We start from the raw sequence: 13,799 nt of genomic DNA, 5'->3' as shown, positions 1-13,799 counted from the left end.
TTTTGGTTTTGAGCAGTGGTTTCGTGTTACCCCACGGTTCATTTATTTCCCCTAGACAGTTAAACCTTTCCCTCTCTCACCCTTGCACAATAATTTTTTGAATGCTTTCAGGCTTTCAAAAAGACTAAATGGCTCCAATTATTTTTTTTCCCCCTCAAATGTCAAAGTAGAAATACAAGTAACCAAATAAGTCCTTCACTTGTTTTCGCCATTGCATTAATTGTATACCCGAGAGAAATGTACACCGTGTTAGAAATATTTACAACTACCTGCGTGAGATATTGCATGTAAGTAGTTGCATTTAGCACTTGCATCGGGGGTTTCTCTAGATTCTTTGCAGAGGGATAAGGTGGAGCTGTGCCATATAGCTTCTCCCTTTCTGATCTATTCTGTGAATCTGCAATTATTTTTAATTCTTTTAGGAAAAGGTGATTTATTTATTTCTTGGATTTGTTTAAAATGATTGCATTTGTTTAAATTTACAGCATGTAATTTATAGTGGTTATTTGTTTCTTACAGCAAGGAACCTTGTGATTCTATAGGATAAATGCACAGATCCGGTTTACTATCATGTTTTCTGTATTAAGGACATTTACTGCCATATTTTGTTGCTTTAACAGTTATTAGTTATCTTGCAGACTTGAGTCGAGATTTTGAAGGAATCCAAACCTAAGTTTTAAATTGCCTTAATACTGCAGTAATTACCACCCTGTGTCTACCACAGCTCAGTGGTAGTAATCCTGGTTAGCTACGTTTGTACATGTGTCTGCAGCACTCAACTTGTACTTTACAATCGAAGTAAGATTCTGCCTGAGGTATCCAGGGGCACACAAATTCCTAGGACACTTGTACACTAGTAGTCTTTTTACACCAGTAGGCATAACTCTTGAGGAAAATTGTAGTTTAGAAAAATCATCCATCATACCTATAAATATCAGCCTCCAAGAGGAAATATGCAAGTGGATTATTTCTATATTCATTCGCAGACTTTTCTAACCTGGAGTTGTATTAGATACAAAATCAGTGTGTTGTAGCAAACAATATCGGATTTCCAAGTGGTGAAGAGGAACTCCAGTGGCTGCTGAAAAATGCACATGTGGCTGACTCTGGTTAAGGCCAAGGTTTGGCAATGATGCTTTCCACTGTCATATAACCAGACACCTTCATCAGATGAAGAATGGTACTTTGAGGTGCCAAAGGGTGGCTGATGCTATTCAAGCTGCACCCCAGCAAGAATGCATTTTAGCAGATGATTAGAACTGGAAGAAAAAAAAATATATCAGGAATCACCGTTCGTAACTATTACGTTGGGGGCGGGAGAATGTTTTTTTTAAAAAAAATTTAGATATTGCATGCTTTTTTTCTAATTTTTCATCCTGTTTCTGTAGTTTCCTGGTAACAATGTAGCATCCATATCCATTAGCCAGCACTGCCCAGTATCTGGGCCACAGCTGCAGAGACGCTCTAACTCTTGCAGCACCATCTCTGTGGCCTCTTGCGTCTCCGAATGGGAGCAGAAAACTCCAGAATGGAACAAAAATGGTAGTACATTGCCTAAGAATAAGCATAGACTGCTGGAGACTCCAAAGATTAGGGACACCAATTTCCGAGAGAGAAGGCAGGGAGTGAACAAGTTGGGCGGCTGCAAAATCGACGGCTGTAGAAGAGAAGTTGGAGTATGCCTGGATGGACCCCAGCGGGTTAGTGAAGCACTTTGCAATGGGCAAGAAAGATTGTGCAGTTTAAGACAAAAAGAATACTTGCACATAGCACACACATCCTCTTGGTAATTCTCCAATTGTTTATAAAAATGCCATGTGAGGCCCTACTACATTGTCTTTATCTATTTTGTATTAAAAATCTTGCATTTAAATGCAAATCTTGTCAAATTCTCTATTATAAATATCAACATCCATGGAATGGAAACTACCTAAATAATTGCACTATTCTGTAATGGGGATGTTGTAGTGCCTCACTGATGGGAACATAGGAGCAGGAATACAGCATTCAGCCCATCAAATATGCGTTCAATATGATCATAGCTAATCATCCACTTTCGATGCCTTGAGGATGTCTTTGCAACGTGACAAGTTTACATAGATAACTACCATTGTAAATATGGGCATTAGGATTTGTAATTTGTAAAAAATAGACAAGGTATGTGAGATTTATAGTAGATACAAATGTGTGCATATTTGCCATGTTCTAGGGAGTGAGAATTACTGTAGTAACATGTATCAGAAGTGTGCAGAACCTGGCAAAAGCAACTCATAATTTGTTTAACTGCTGTGAATATTGCATTTTCTTTCTTAACTCCGCAGAAATGAAATTGTTTTCTGGCAACTGTACCATTGCTACAGTTTTGAATTTAAGGTGATGTTTATAGCAAATGAGCATTATACATAAGACTTTTAAATCAGTTATTTGCTGATTGTTTACCCAGGTACATAATGAGAGTCATGGGTTAACTTTCCATTTGCCATCTAAAATGCTTTATGGGAATGGAAAGGAATATGCCACAAAATGAATGAAATGAAAATGAAAATCGCTTATTGTCACAAGTAGGCTTCAATGAAGTTATTGTGAAAAGCCCCTAGTCGCCACATTCCGGCGCCTGTTCGGGGAGGCTGGTACGGGAATTGAACCGTGCTGCTGGTCTGCTTTCAAAGCCAGCGATTTAGCCCTGTGCTAACCAACCCCTATTTTGCATGTTATACAATGCTGCTGTATTGCTACTTGCTGGAAAGTGCTGCATCCAACTGGTTGCTTGTTATCATCGCCAATCATCAGTGTTTGTTACTGAAAATGGTTTATAGGGAGTGACTATATTTAATGAACGCTTTCTGGAAAATCACAATTTTTAAGTGTCCTTGATTGCCTAGCCTTTAGTATAGTTGACTTGTGACTTCTGGCCGCTTGTCCACTGTCCTCCCTGGTGAATTGTATAATTGAGTGGTTAAGCCCAGCTCAAAATATTGAATCAAAGGACAGTATTGGGAGTATTTTTGTAATCGTGGTAATTAAGGTGTGCCACTTGTGCTAAGGTGTGCTTAGGTGCAAGTGACTTCTGGTTGGGGATATCCTTGACATTGGAGGACTGTTTGAAGCATATGAATAAAATAATGAGGATACCGGAAATAACGAAGTGCTGGAAAAACTCAGCATTTCCAGCTGCATTTGTGGAGCGAGAAATGTTGTGTCCAATGTGTTTCCCGTACCAGCCTCACCGAGCAGGTGCCGGAATGTAGTGACTAGGGGCTTTTCACAGTAACTTCATTTGAAGCCTACTTATGACAATAAGCGATTTTCATTTAATTTAATTTCCTCTTAGAGTAAAGTTGCCGTAGTCCCCGATGACGATTGGCTGCTTTCCCCTTTGAGGGGGAGAGCTGACTGGTGGTGATTTAACCTGCGGGATCACCATACCTCAGGCGAGGGGCACCTCAGGCGAGGGGCAAGGCTGAGAAGGTGGACCTTCATGAGCCTTAGCCGGTACTGAAATTGAACCCATGCTGTTGACCTGGCTCTGCATCATGAACCAGCTGTCAAGCCAAATCTGCTAAATCGCCTCCCCACTCCACCTCAAGAGTTATATTGGACGTGAAATGTTAACTCTGCTTTTCTCTCCACCGATGCAGCCAGACCTGCTGAGATTTTCCAGCACTTCCTGTTTTTTAGTAAACCTTTGAGCTGACTGGGCTTCAAAAGTTTGAAATGATTCTTTAGCTAAGAGCAGATAATCGGTTATTAGGAAAATCCCAATTTCGCACTTGGAAGAAGTCTGTACTTTGTCCTGTTCTCTTTAAAAATCCATTTTTGTCTCTCCTTGTGGCGTGGCTACCTATCAGCTCTGTCCAAGTCACACTTAATGGTCTTTAGAAAAAAATATGAAAGCTGTTGAGGGAAGAATGTTCCTAATTACCTTCCTTGCCATCCCCATGCAAAAAAGGTGTGATTGGTTGGTATAGGAAATGGAACCTGCCTCTTTACCCTCTGTAATGCATGTGATTTTCCAACAAACCTGTGTCCATAATTAGCTCCCCTCTTGCACCTTTGAGTCTCTCGCACTCAACAGCTGTCTTGTGTGGTCCAAATTGGCTTAAAAAGTAACCAGCATTTCAAAGCAAATAGTGCTTCTCTTACAGAAAGGGACTTGGCAATTTACTGCGCAACGATATCGCTGTAACTTTTTTAAACAGATTATTATAAACTTAAAGTACAGCCTGGAAGGGCAAGTTAGAAATTTAGCTACTGGATGTGAGGCAAATGCTATATGTTTTACAGAGAATACCTAGTGGTGTAGACGACAAGCAACCTGTAGTGCTCCTTATTGTAAGTCTGCTTATGTTTTGTGCTTGCAGCTTTAATCTCTAAAATTATTAAATTTGCAGTTCGCAATCTCAGCTGTCTAATTGGATAAAAGCTCCAAGGCACAAATAACTCAAAACAGCCTCAGCAATCTAATTTCAGTCTAAGTTGTTTGCTGTGTTTAGATTGAAAAATGCTTTTTACAGTTTTGGCTTGTGACATGGACAGTAAAATTACTGAAGGAGTAGAGGTTGCATTGGCATTCTCCTAAACATCTGTATGTGTATATAGATGTACCTGTGAAGCTTGTTCACATCAGTGCTGAGTGGATTCCAACTACTTTAGCTGTTGAGTAGAAAACATTTTTCTCATTTACAATTCTTGTATAGCCACGCATTTTAACATTTCAGTTTTATAAACAATTGGTGAATTTGACATTTGGTAGTTTAGAAATACCCTCTGCAAACTAGCGAAAATTTGTTTGATCAGCTGGACTGCAGCAAACGCATGATCAAAGCTCCAAGTCAGCCAATTCTATGGGAGTTCTTGGGGCTCTCGTGTGGTAGCATGGTAGTACAGTGGTTAGCACTGTGGCTTCACAGCTACAGGGTCCCACGTTCGATTCCAAGCTTGGGTCACTGTCTGTGGAGTCTGCATGTCCTCCCCATGCCTGTGGGTTTCCCCCGGGTGCTCCGGTTTCCCCCCATGGTCCAAATATGTGTGGGTTAGGCAGATTGGCCATGCTAAGTTGTCCTTAGTGTCCAAAAACATTAGGTGGGGTTACGGGAGTAGGGTGGAGGCGAGGACTTAAATCGGGTGCTCTTTCCAAGGGCCGGTGCAGACCCGATGGGCCGAATGGCCTCCTTCTGCACTGTAAATTCTATGGTTCTATGGCAGCACTCCTGCCTCTGAATCATAAGGCTCAAAGTTCCCCTCTAGGACACAATGGCCATGGAAGGAGTGTTCATGATGTGGCCTAATAAGTTGTTAATCAGCCTGAAAATCCTTCCCATATTCTCCAAGGGGAGCGTGTAAAGATATGGAACAAAGCTCCCACCATTCTCCCCAAACTCTGGAGATTCATCTATACCTCTAGTGCAACAGTTCATTGTGAGAAAATGGCCCTCGTGAATCCTTCTCTTCTGGGAGGGGGAAGGTGACTGAATAAGATGAGACCTCGGAGGAAGACTGAAAGCAAGATGCAAAAAAAACCCAATGCTGTTGGGTATTCAGGCTCATGTCAAAGCTACTGTTTAATAATGCAGTGTTCCACACATAAATTATACCTGGAATCTTTTCCCTTGTGCAAAAACGCACTGCATTGGATAACAATCAAATTCTAACTTAGTTTTTAAGCCATCTGTTTTGTGATGATTTCAATAGTTGTTAGATGATGTAGTCTCCAACTGAATGGTGGCATGCTTCCTTCTCTGAAGCTGTATTCGCCATGGTTGTAAATGAGAGGTGCAGTTTTCAACAGTACAGAGTAGATGGTGTTGGGATGGATCCTGTCTGTGCCAATAGCTGAAGTCAGCAATGTCCTTGATTTCCCTTGCGCATGATTATGAGGAAAATCATCGATGGGGGGTGGGGGAGAAATCTAGTGATCCCAGTTGGAAAAGTAAGTGCAAGATTCTGAACTCTGTTGTGATTTCACCATGGCAGAATTATTGATGGGCCAATATAGAGGAATCTGTTAAATGTTTGCTTTCAAAAACCGTAAATTGCCCGCAAGTGATATTTTGGCATTATTGTCATGTTTAACTTGCTGTGTGACTTTTCAATTTTACTAATTTTTGGCCAATAGGCTAAACAAATAAACGAGTGAATTTATATGTAGTACCTTGGATAAACTTCCATGCTGATAACCAGTCGCTTTTCAGGACTGGACTTTTGCTCGTCAACAAAGCTTGACTAATTTGTGTGCATGTTACAATCAAGAGCATGTATAAATTGAAACAAAAGCCAATGGAACACTTTTTCCTTCTCGGGTGACACTCTTTTGTGACGTAATCCATGTGAGCTAAAGATCTTATTTCTCAGCTCTCCAGTGCATGTCGATGCACTTGGTTACGTGATGGCTGAATCCAAAAGGAGTAAAATCAGTTTCTGTGCCTGCTGTTCCTTTTATATTTTGCTTCACACACCAGTAAACGCTTGAAGCCCAGACATAACACAAATGGGGATTTGGAAGTTTCATAGTGCATTGAGTGTGATTCTTGGCATGCACTGACAACCTAACCTGTTTCCATCTTGCTCACAGTTTAACTATAAATTGTGCTCTTCTAACCATTGGTGATGTGCTAAATATGTACTCTGGCACAAATAACAATTGGAGATGTAAAGTTGGGTAATGGATACTGTCTGTATATAAAGCTACTAAATGTCTTAAGGTCTTGTAGCATGGTTCCTTTGCCTGTGTTCTGCGAAATGCTCTTGAATGTGGTCGCATTACTGTGCTTGAGAGCCTTGTTCTGCTTTTGGTGCATGGAGGCCTGCTTGCATAACCGCCAAGGATCGTTTTCCTAATTTATAGTTGGCTATTAACATAGTCAGCTGAAGTCTTTTCAAACTGGCTAGTCAAATCAATTTGGGGTAAAGGTATATTTTTTTAAAAAAATTATGTTGAACTTTTACTGTGGTATTTGCTTTTTAAAAAAATTTTAAAAATCATTCTGCCTTTCCTAATTATTATAATGGAGCTTTGCAGTTCTGGTTCTTTCCAGGTTATTCTAGCAAAGCATAGGTTTTAAATTCAAATGTTGAATTTGTTCTTCCGATTGACAAGAACAATATAATTTGGCAGAAAAGAATACTGCTATTTTCCTTTTGAATTATTATTATTTTTTTTTTTGCTCCGTCAAATCTGTTTTTTAAGGGATCCTCTAATTAGGAATCTCTGATTACAATTTCTGTTGATTACTCTTTCAATCTGCTTAGAATGCACCACCTGTTCGCCTACGCCACAGACGGTCACGCTCAGCGGGTGGGGAACGATGGGTAGACCATAAGCCAGTTGGTAGCGTGGAAACAGACACTGTCCTACAGCCACACATTCCCAATGCCATCACAGTGGCAGTGCCAAATGAAAAAGCTCTGGCTAAGTGTGACAAGTACATTTTGACACACCAGGAGCTTGCATCGGATGGGGAGATTGAGACCAAGCTCATCAAGGTAATAAACAGCGTTGCAGAAAAATTCAAGTAAACCAATAAAGCTTTAATATGCCAAAAATTCTTGATTTAAGAATGCTTACTTTACTAAAAATTTCATGTTTCTAGTTTTTGTTTCAAATAACATCTTCAAATATGTTTGAAGGTAAAAATAATTTTGAGATTGGCAATTTAAAAAAAATTCATTTTCTTGTAAATGGTAAGGTGTGTGATAGTTACTTTTTAAATATTTGAAATTCCAATATGGTGATTTGTGCTATGAATTTTTTTTCCCATTTCCAAGGGCGAAGTATACAGGACCCGGGGTGGTGGGCAAGCTGTCCAGTTCACGGATATTGAGAAACTAAAACAAGAGCCACCCACTGGTACAAGGTACTTATTGTTGAGCAGTATTTAACTTCCTGTTTAAAATTAATTTTGGGAGGTTAGCTTGCATTTGCAATCACCGGTTTAGTGGTGGGAAGAATCGGAGAAGCCCATTTGTTTAATGTCCAATAACCGTCTTATTAAAATATCTCCTTCTAAAAACTTTTAATGGAGTGCAATGTTTCAACTTCAATATGCTTGAGAAGTTCCAGACAGATTCATACCCATTTGTAACTTGAAAACTGCACATGTTTGCATTTGTCTGCAGTGAGATATACAATGAGCACTGTACACTTGTCCTTTTACACATTGTAGACGACTTGATTTTTCTTAAATTAGTTAAATTTGAGTATTTTAAGCATTGAAGCCACTTTGTTACTCAATATTTTTGATTTTTTAATATATAAATGAAAATAACTTGATTTTGAGGGAGAAACCAACTGGAAGAGCAGAGACACTTGGTGAATAATTTAACACACGGTTATAGATTAAATTGGCTTCTTGAACGGTTGTTAAGCTCGGTGGTCCTTTTGAAAACACTAGAAAATTAAATCACTTTCAAAATCCATGTGACTGTCTTCTCCTGCAACCTGTAAAATTCCCATGAATAATTGGCTGAATCAGTAAATGTGGTTTCAGTCAATTCTTTTCTGCCCTTTTTATAACAAAGTCTATTCTGTTGTCCTTTTTCAAATTTCTACTTGGATTTTGGTACATCGAGATATTAGTTCATTATCAATCTGAGTCTTCAGAACCTCCCCTTTCAGTCAGTCGATATAAGGATTTAGATTATCTGGGTGCATGAGATAATGCATCGAATCAACTTGGTAGATGTGGGCAGCACGGTGGCGCAGTGGTTAGCACTGCTGCCTCATGGCGCCGAGGTCCCAGGTTCGATCCCGGCTCTGGGTCACTGTCCGAGTGGAGTTTGCACATTCTTCCAGTGTCTGCGTGGGTTTCGCCCCCACAACCCAAAGATGTGCAGGGTAGGTAGATTGGCCACATTTAATTGCCTCTTAAATTGGAAAAAATGATTTGGGTATTCTAAAAAAAATTTTTTTATAAACTCCCATCGCGCAGCACATTTCTGGTGGGGACTTAAACTCCTTGGGATCTACAGCGTTCTGTTGCACAGGAAGGAATAGGCCCTTGGAGAATATAAGATTAATGTGTTTCCCATTAATATTTTTAATCTCCATTTATTAGAAAACGTAGATCATCACAATCAGCAGCACCCCCGCAACAAGAAGAGACTACAGAATCTGAATGGACTGACGTGGAGACGAGGGTAAAGACCTTTATTTTTCAGTGTTTTAAAGATTAAATTTCCTAACTTTTTCCTCTCCATTCCTCTGTTAATTGTTGATGGCTTGTTATCAGTGCTAATATGTACAACCCCTAACACTGGTCTTTCAGCTTGTGATACTTTTGTTTTTCAGTGTTCTGTTGCTGTAGAAATGAGAGCAGGAAGCAACCTTGGACCTGGATATCAGCATCATGCTCAACCAAAGTATGTCTTTTGATCTGCTTTAGGTTTCAGTTCCCATGATTTTTATTTAGATTGTCTTAGAGCTTGACAGTCAGCAGTTCCAAATTGTGTGTTGTAAGTCCAGTTTGAGATGGCCAGAAAATTATCCCAGTGGCTGGAGCTCTGATTCTGCACTCCTGCAAAATGGCCCACCATGTGCTCAACTCAGGAGTTCAATCCTCCCAATATGCAGAGGCTTCAATTTCTTTTGCTAATGCTCATTACAGGCACCTTGCAGGCAGCAAAGTGAATTCTGCAAAATGGTCTCTTGAGGTAGCTTATGAATACCAATGGTACCAGGAAAGAGTCATGGAGGGCAGGTGGGATAATACAAATAAAAAGCTATTTCTATTATAGTACAAGGATTTATGGTTTTCAGCAAAAAGGATGGGGGGAGGAAAGTGAAAAGGAACTTTATAATGCCGCAAGTGGTGATGATCTAGAACTCTGCAACTCACTTCCTCAAAAGGCAGTGCAAACACAATCTTTAAATATTTTTAAGGTTGAGCTAGATAAATTCTTAATTAACAAGGGGGTGAAAGATTATTGGGGGTCGGCGGGAATGTGGGGTTAAGGTTACAATCGGATTAGTTCTGAAATTGAATTGCGGAGCAGTTTCGAGGGGCAGATCGGCCTACTCCTGGTTCGTATGTTCCCCAAGAAGATGAGGGAAGTGGAGATAATTAATGATTTCAAAAGGAAATTGGATGGCATTAGGGCGGCACTGCAATTACGGCTTCTGGTGACTGTGGCATTTGCACATTCTCCCCATGTTTGTGTGGGTTTCCTCCCACACTCCAAAGATGTGCAGGTAGGTGGATTCGCCATTCTAAATTGCCCCCGAGTGTCCAGGGATGTGTAGGTTAGGTTAAGGGGTTTTAGGAATAGGGTGGGAAAGTGGGCTTGGTTGGAGTGCTCTTTCAGAGGGTTGGCGCAGACTCGATGGGCCAAATGGTCTTCTGTACTGTAGGAATTCTATAATTTGGGAGAAATTAGCTTGCAGGGATAGGCCGGGGGAGTGGGACTGAGCGGGTTGCTCTACAGTGTGTCGGCATGACCTTGATGGTCTTCCTGTGCCATAATGTCTCTGCTTTGCTCTTGATTGATGGACTCAGATGATATCTTAATTCATTTTTCTCCTTATTTCCAGGCGCAGAAAACCGTAAATGCCAAATATAGTGTTCAAACGTCCTTCAAAGGAATAATGTCCAGCAAATTGAACCATTGTTAAAACTCCAGGGTAGATGATGCTATGCAAAATTAGGGAGAACATAATATTCAGCAATGCTGTAAAATTTATGAAATAGTACTTAGCTGGCTTATTATGTATATATTTGATATTTGGTGCCTTTTCATTGCACCTGACAAATTATGTGTTTTACATGGGCATGGTGCTCCTTTTACATATGGATACAAATTTATACCTTTCCCATGGAGATTAATCATGATCTTTTGTTTTGCGATTTTTGTTGAACAAATGGTCAGTATCACTGATGGAAAGAACTTGCGTTCATGGATTTGCTGTGGTTTTCATAAGAGCATTTAGGAAATCCTACTTTTAAACTGCAGCATCCTATTTGTGACCCTTTTGCTCGTTGTCTTTTTAAAGAAAAGAAAATAGGATAATGCCTTCCATACGTAATTTAAAAGAAAAAACAAGGACATTGATCACCAAGCCCTGTATAAACCCTGGCATCCCGTGTGTTTTGAGCTGCTGCTATTATTCAGTTGACACAATGCACTTTAGAACAAACCTGTTTTTTGTATGTGTATACGCATGTAATACATCACGGCAACACCTTCTGTACTCTTGTACTATATGCTTTTCATGACATAATAATTTCATTAAAATTATTTTGACTAAACCTAAACAGTTAACCTAATAATAGATATTTGTTTAACATGTTTTCATCTGAAATAACCCATTTGTGAGTGATTTGTATTTCATAGTATTTAAAATGAATGGCCAATTCATTTTGATTAAATTGTTCGTAAATAATATGTAGTGTTTGCTTGTATCTCTCTTCCATATCAAGAAGATGTCTGCTGTTTCAAACATTGATTTTTAGAGGGGAATACAGCAGTTTGTACGTGTGGTTTGCTCTGTGAATGGGTGAAAAGTTACACGTGCTTCACCACCCTCCTATACTCTTGGTGTATGAAATTACAGTTGATAACCAAACATTTTTACAAGAAACATTTTTTAAATTTTACAGATTGTTGTTCCAATGCCAACTGAATACATCCAACCTCCGGTTATATGGAAAACTAATTTTGCAATCTGTTAGCTCGGCAGTCCAAAATTGCCCTTAGTGTTGGTTGAGTGGGGTTACTGGGTTATGGGGATAGGGTGGTGTATGCTTGGGTAGGGTGCTCTTTCCAAGAGTCGGCGCAGACTCGATGGGCCGAATGACCTCCTTCTGCACTGTACATTCTATGATATTTCAACTTTTCACTTTACTTTAAGAAGATTTGACAGTAAATATACTATTTTATAAACAGAACACACAAACATTTATAATAACATAGTCCAATTTAGTTCGTCCTGCAACTGGAATCCCTCTTGATTGACAGTCTCTTTGGACAAGAAGGTCTCTGCATGATCCATCCATTTCTCTTAGCCTCTGCATTTTTCTTCAAGGTCAGACACTTTAGTTCAATCTATCACAGAGTCTCTTGTAATTCTCCATCACAGGAGCATTGGTTAGCATAGCCTTCAGGCCTTCAAATGCCTGTTGACAGTTCGCTGTCCACTGAAAATTGCTGCGCTTCAGCAAGTCCGTCAGTGGAGCAAGCACATTGCTAAAATTTGGCACAAATTTCTGGTAAAATCCACTCATGCTAGGAAACCGCACTATTTCCCTTTGAGTCGAGGGTATTGGAAACTCCCCAGTAACTTTTGTTTTCACATCCCATGGGACCATTCGACCCTGTCTAATTGTATGGCCAAGGAAAGTGACTTGGGCTTTTCCAAATTCACTTATGGCTTGGTTTACCACCAAACCCGCCTCTGAAGTCTATCGAATAACTCCATCAGATGCTTCAAATGTTGTTTCCATGTCTGACTAAAAATCAACAGATCGTCAATGCATATCACAGAATTGGGTAATCCTGAAACAACTGTGTTAGCTAACTGTTGAAATGTAGTTGGGGTGTTTTTCATGCCAAATGGCATAAATTTGAATTGGTATATACCACCTGGAGTCACAAAAGCTGAAATCTCCTTCGCCCTTTCGGATAAAGGTACCTGCCAGTAACCTTCAGTAAATCCAGTTTGGAAATAAATGCTGATTGTCCCACTTTCTCAATGCAATCCTCCAAACGTGGGATAGGATGAGAGTCTGTCCTTGTAACTGCATTAACCTTTCTATAGGCCACACATAATCGTTGGGTACCGTCCGGTTTCAGTACCATCACTGTGGGCAAGTTCCATTGGCTGCAACCCACTTCAATTATGCCATTTTTATGCATGCTTTCAATTTCTTTGTTAACCTGCGCCAATCTTAACGGGTTAAGACTATATGGATGTTGTTTAATTCATAGAATTTTCAGTACAGAGGGAGGCCATTCGGCCCATTGAGTCTGCACCAGCTCTTGGAAAGAGCACCCTACCCAGGCCCACATCTCCACCCTATCCCAGTAACCCCACCCAACACGAAGGGCAATTTTGGACACCAAAGGCAATTTATCATGGCCAATCCACCTAACCTGCACATCTTTGGACTGGGAGGAAACCGAAGCACCCGGAGGAAACCCACGCAGACATGGGGAGAACGTTCAGACTCCGCACAGATAGTGACCCAAGCCGGGAATCGAACCTGGGACCCTGGCGCTGTGAAGCCACAGTGCTAACCACTATGCTACCGTGCTAACCCGTGAGGTTCAGTGTTTCCCACATCTGCATCATGTATAGCCATTTTAGCACTTCCCAACTTATCTCCACAAATAGATCCCCACCAAGCCTTCGACTATGCCGCTTTTTCTCATTATCCTCACTCTTCAAACTGTATGTTTCTCTTTGCATTCGCCAATTTTAACTGACTCATGTTCAATGGCCATTTTCTGAAGTTCAAAATCTCTTTTTCCCTTTTCTTTTTCCTCTTTTTTCCCTCTATCTTCTCTCTCTTTCCCTGATCTTTCTCTCCCTTTATGTTTTGCTAGGTCTATTCTTTTTCCCTCATTATGTATTCAAGCTGCTTTAATTCTTTTTCGTGTTCAAGTTGCTTGATCTGTAACTGAATTTTTTGCCATTTCCAATGAGTCTGACTGTCTCTCAAGCAATTTTAAATGCTCAGCTACCGCCACAATTACCTCTTTTCGTATGTTGTCCGGTAATGTTAACTGCAATGTTTTTGCCAAATCTAAAAGCCTTTTTTAGTCTCTGTTCGTAAGGTACTGTGTGGGACCTTCTCCACCCGCAGAAA

The 13,799-nt window shown here is 40.2% G+C and overlaps 1 protein-coding gene across 7 annotated transcripts in view; it reads left to right on the top strand.

The window, feature by feature from the left end:
• Positions 1 to 11,374, top strand: part of kif23 (kinesin family member 23) — a 57,862-nt gene extending 46,488 nt beyond the window's left edge. For 2 of the 7 annotated variants that reach the window (XM_072470425.1, XM_072470424.1), the window contains 7 exons: positions 1,389 to 1,700; positions 4,285 to 4,332; positions 7,249 to 7,482; positions 7,765 to 7,853; positions 9,054 to 9,135; positions 9,287 to 9,357; positions 10,526 to 11,374. In XM_072470425.1, coding sequence (XP_072326526.1) covers positions 1,389 to 1,700; positions 4,285 to 4,332; positions 7,249 to 7,482; positions 7,765 to 7,853; positions 9,054 to 9,135; positions 9,287 to 9,357; positions 10,526 to 10,541 — 852 coding nt within the window. In that variant the 3' untranslated portion in view covers positions 10,542 to 11,374. The remainder of the gene's footprint in view (positions 1 to 1,388; positions 1,701 to 4,284; positions 4,333 to 7,248; positions 7,483 to 7,764; positions 7,854 to 9,053; positions 9,136 to 9,286; positions 9,358 to 10,525) is intronic. The other 5 variants (XM_072470427.1, XM_072470426.1, XM_072470429.1 and 2 more) reach the window with 3 other exon arrangements.
• Positions 11,375 to 13,799: the final 2,425 nt, after the last annotated feature.

Source organism: Scyliorhinus torazame, chromosome 12 (genome assembly GCF_047496885.1).
Source record: "Scyliorhinus torazame isolate Kashiwa2021f chromosome 12, sScyTor2.1, whole genome shotgun sequence".
NCBI classification, from domain to species: Eukaryota; Metazoa; Chordata; class Chondrichthyes; order Carcharhiniformes; family Scyliorhinidae; genus Scyliorhinus; species Scyliorhinus torazame.
This window is presented reverse-complemented; position numbering and strand designations above follow the sequence as displayed.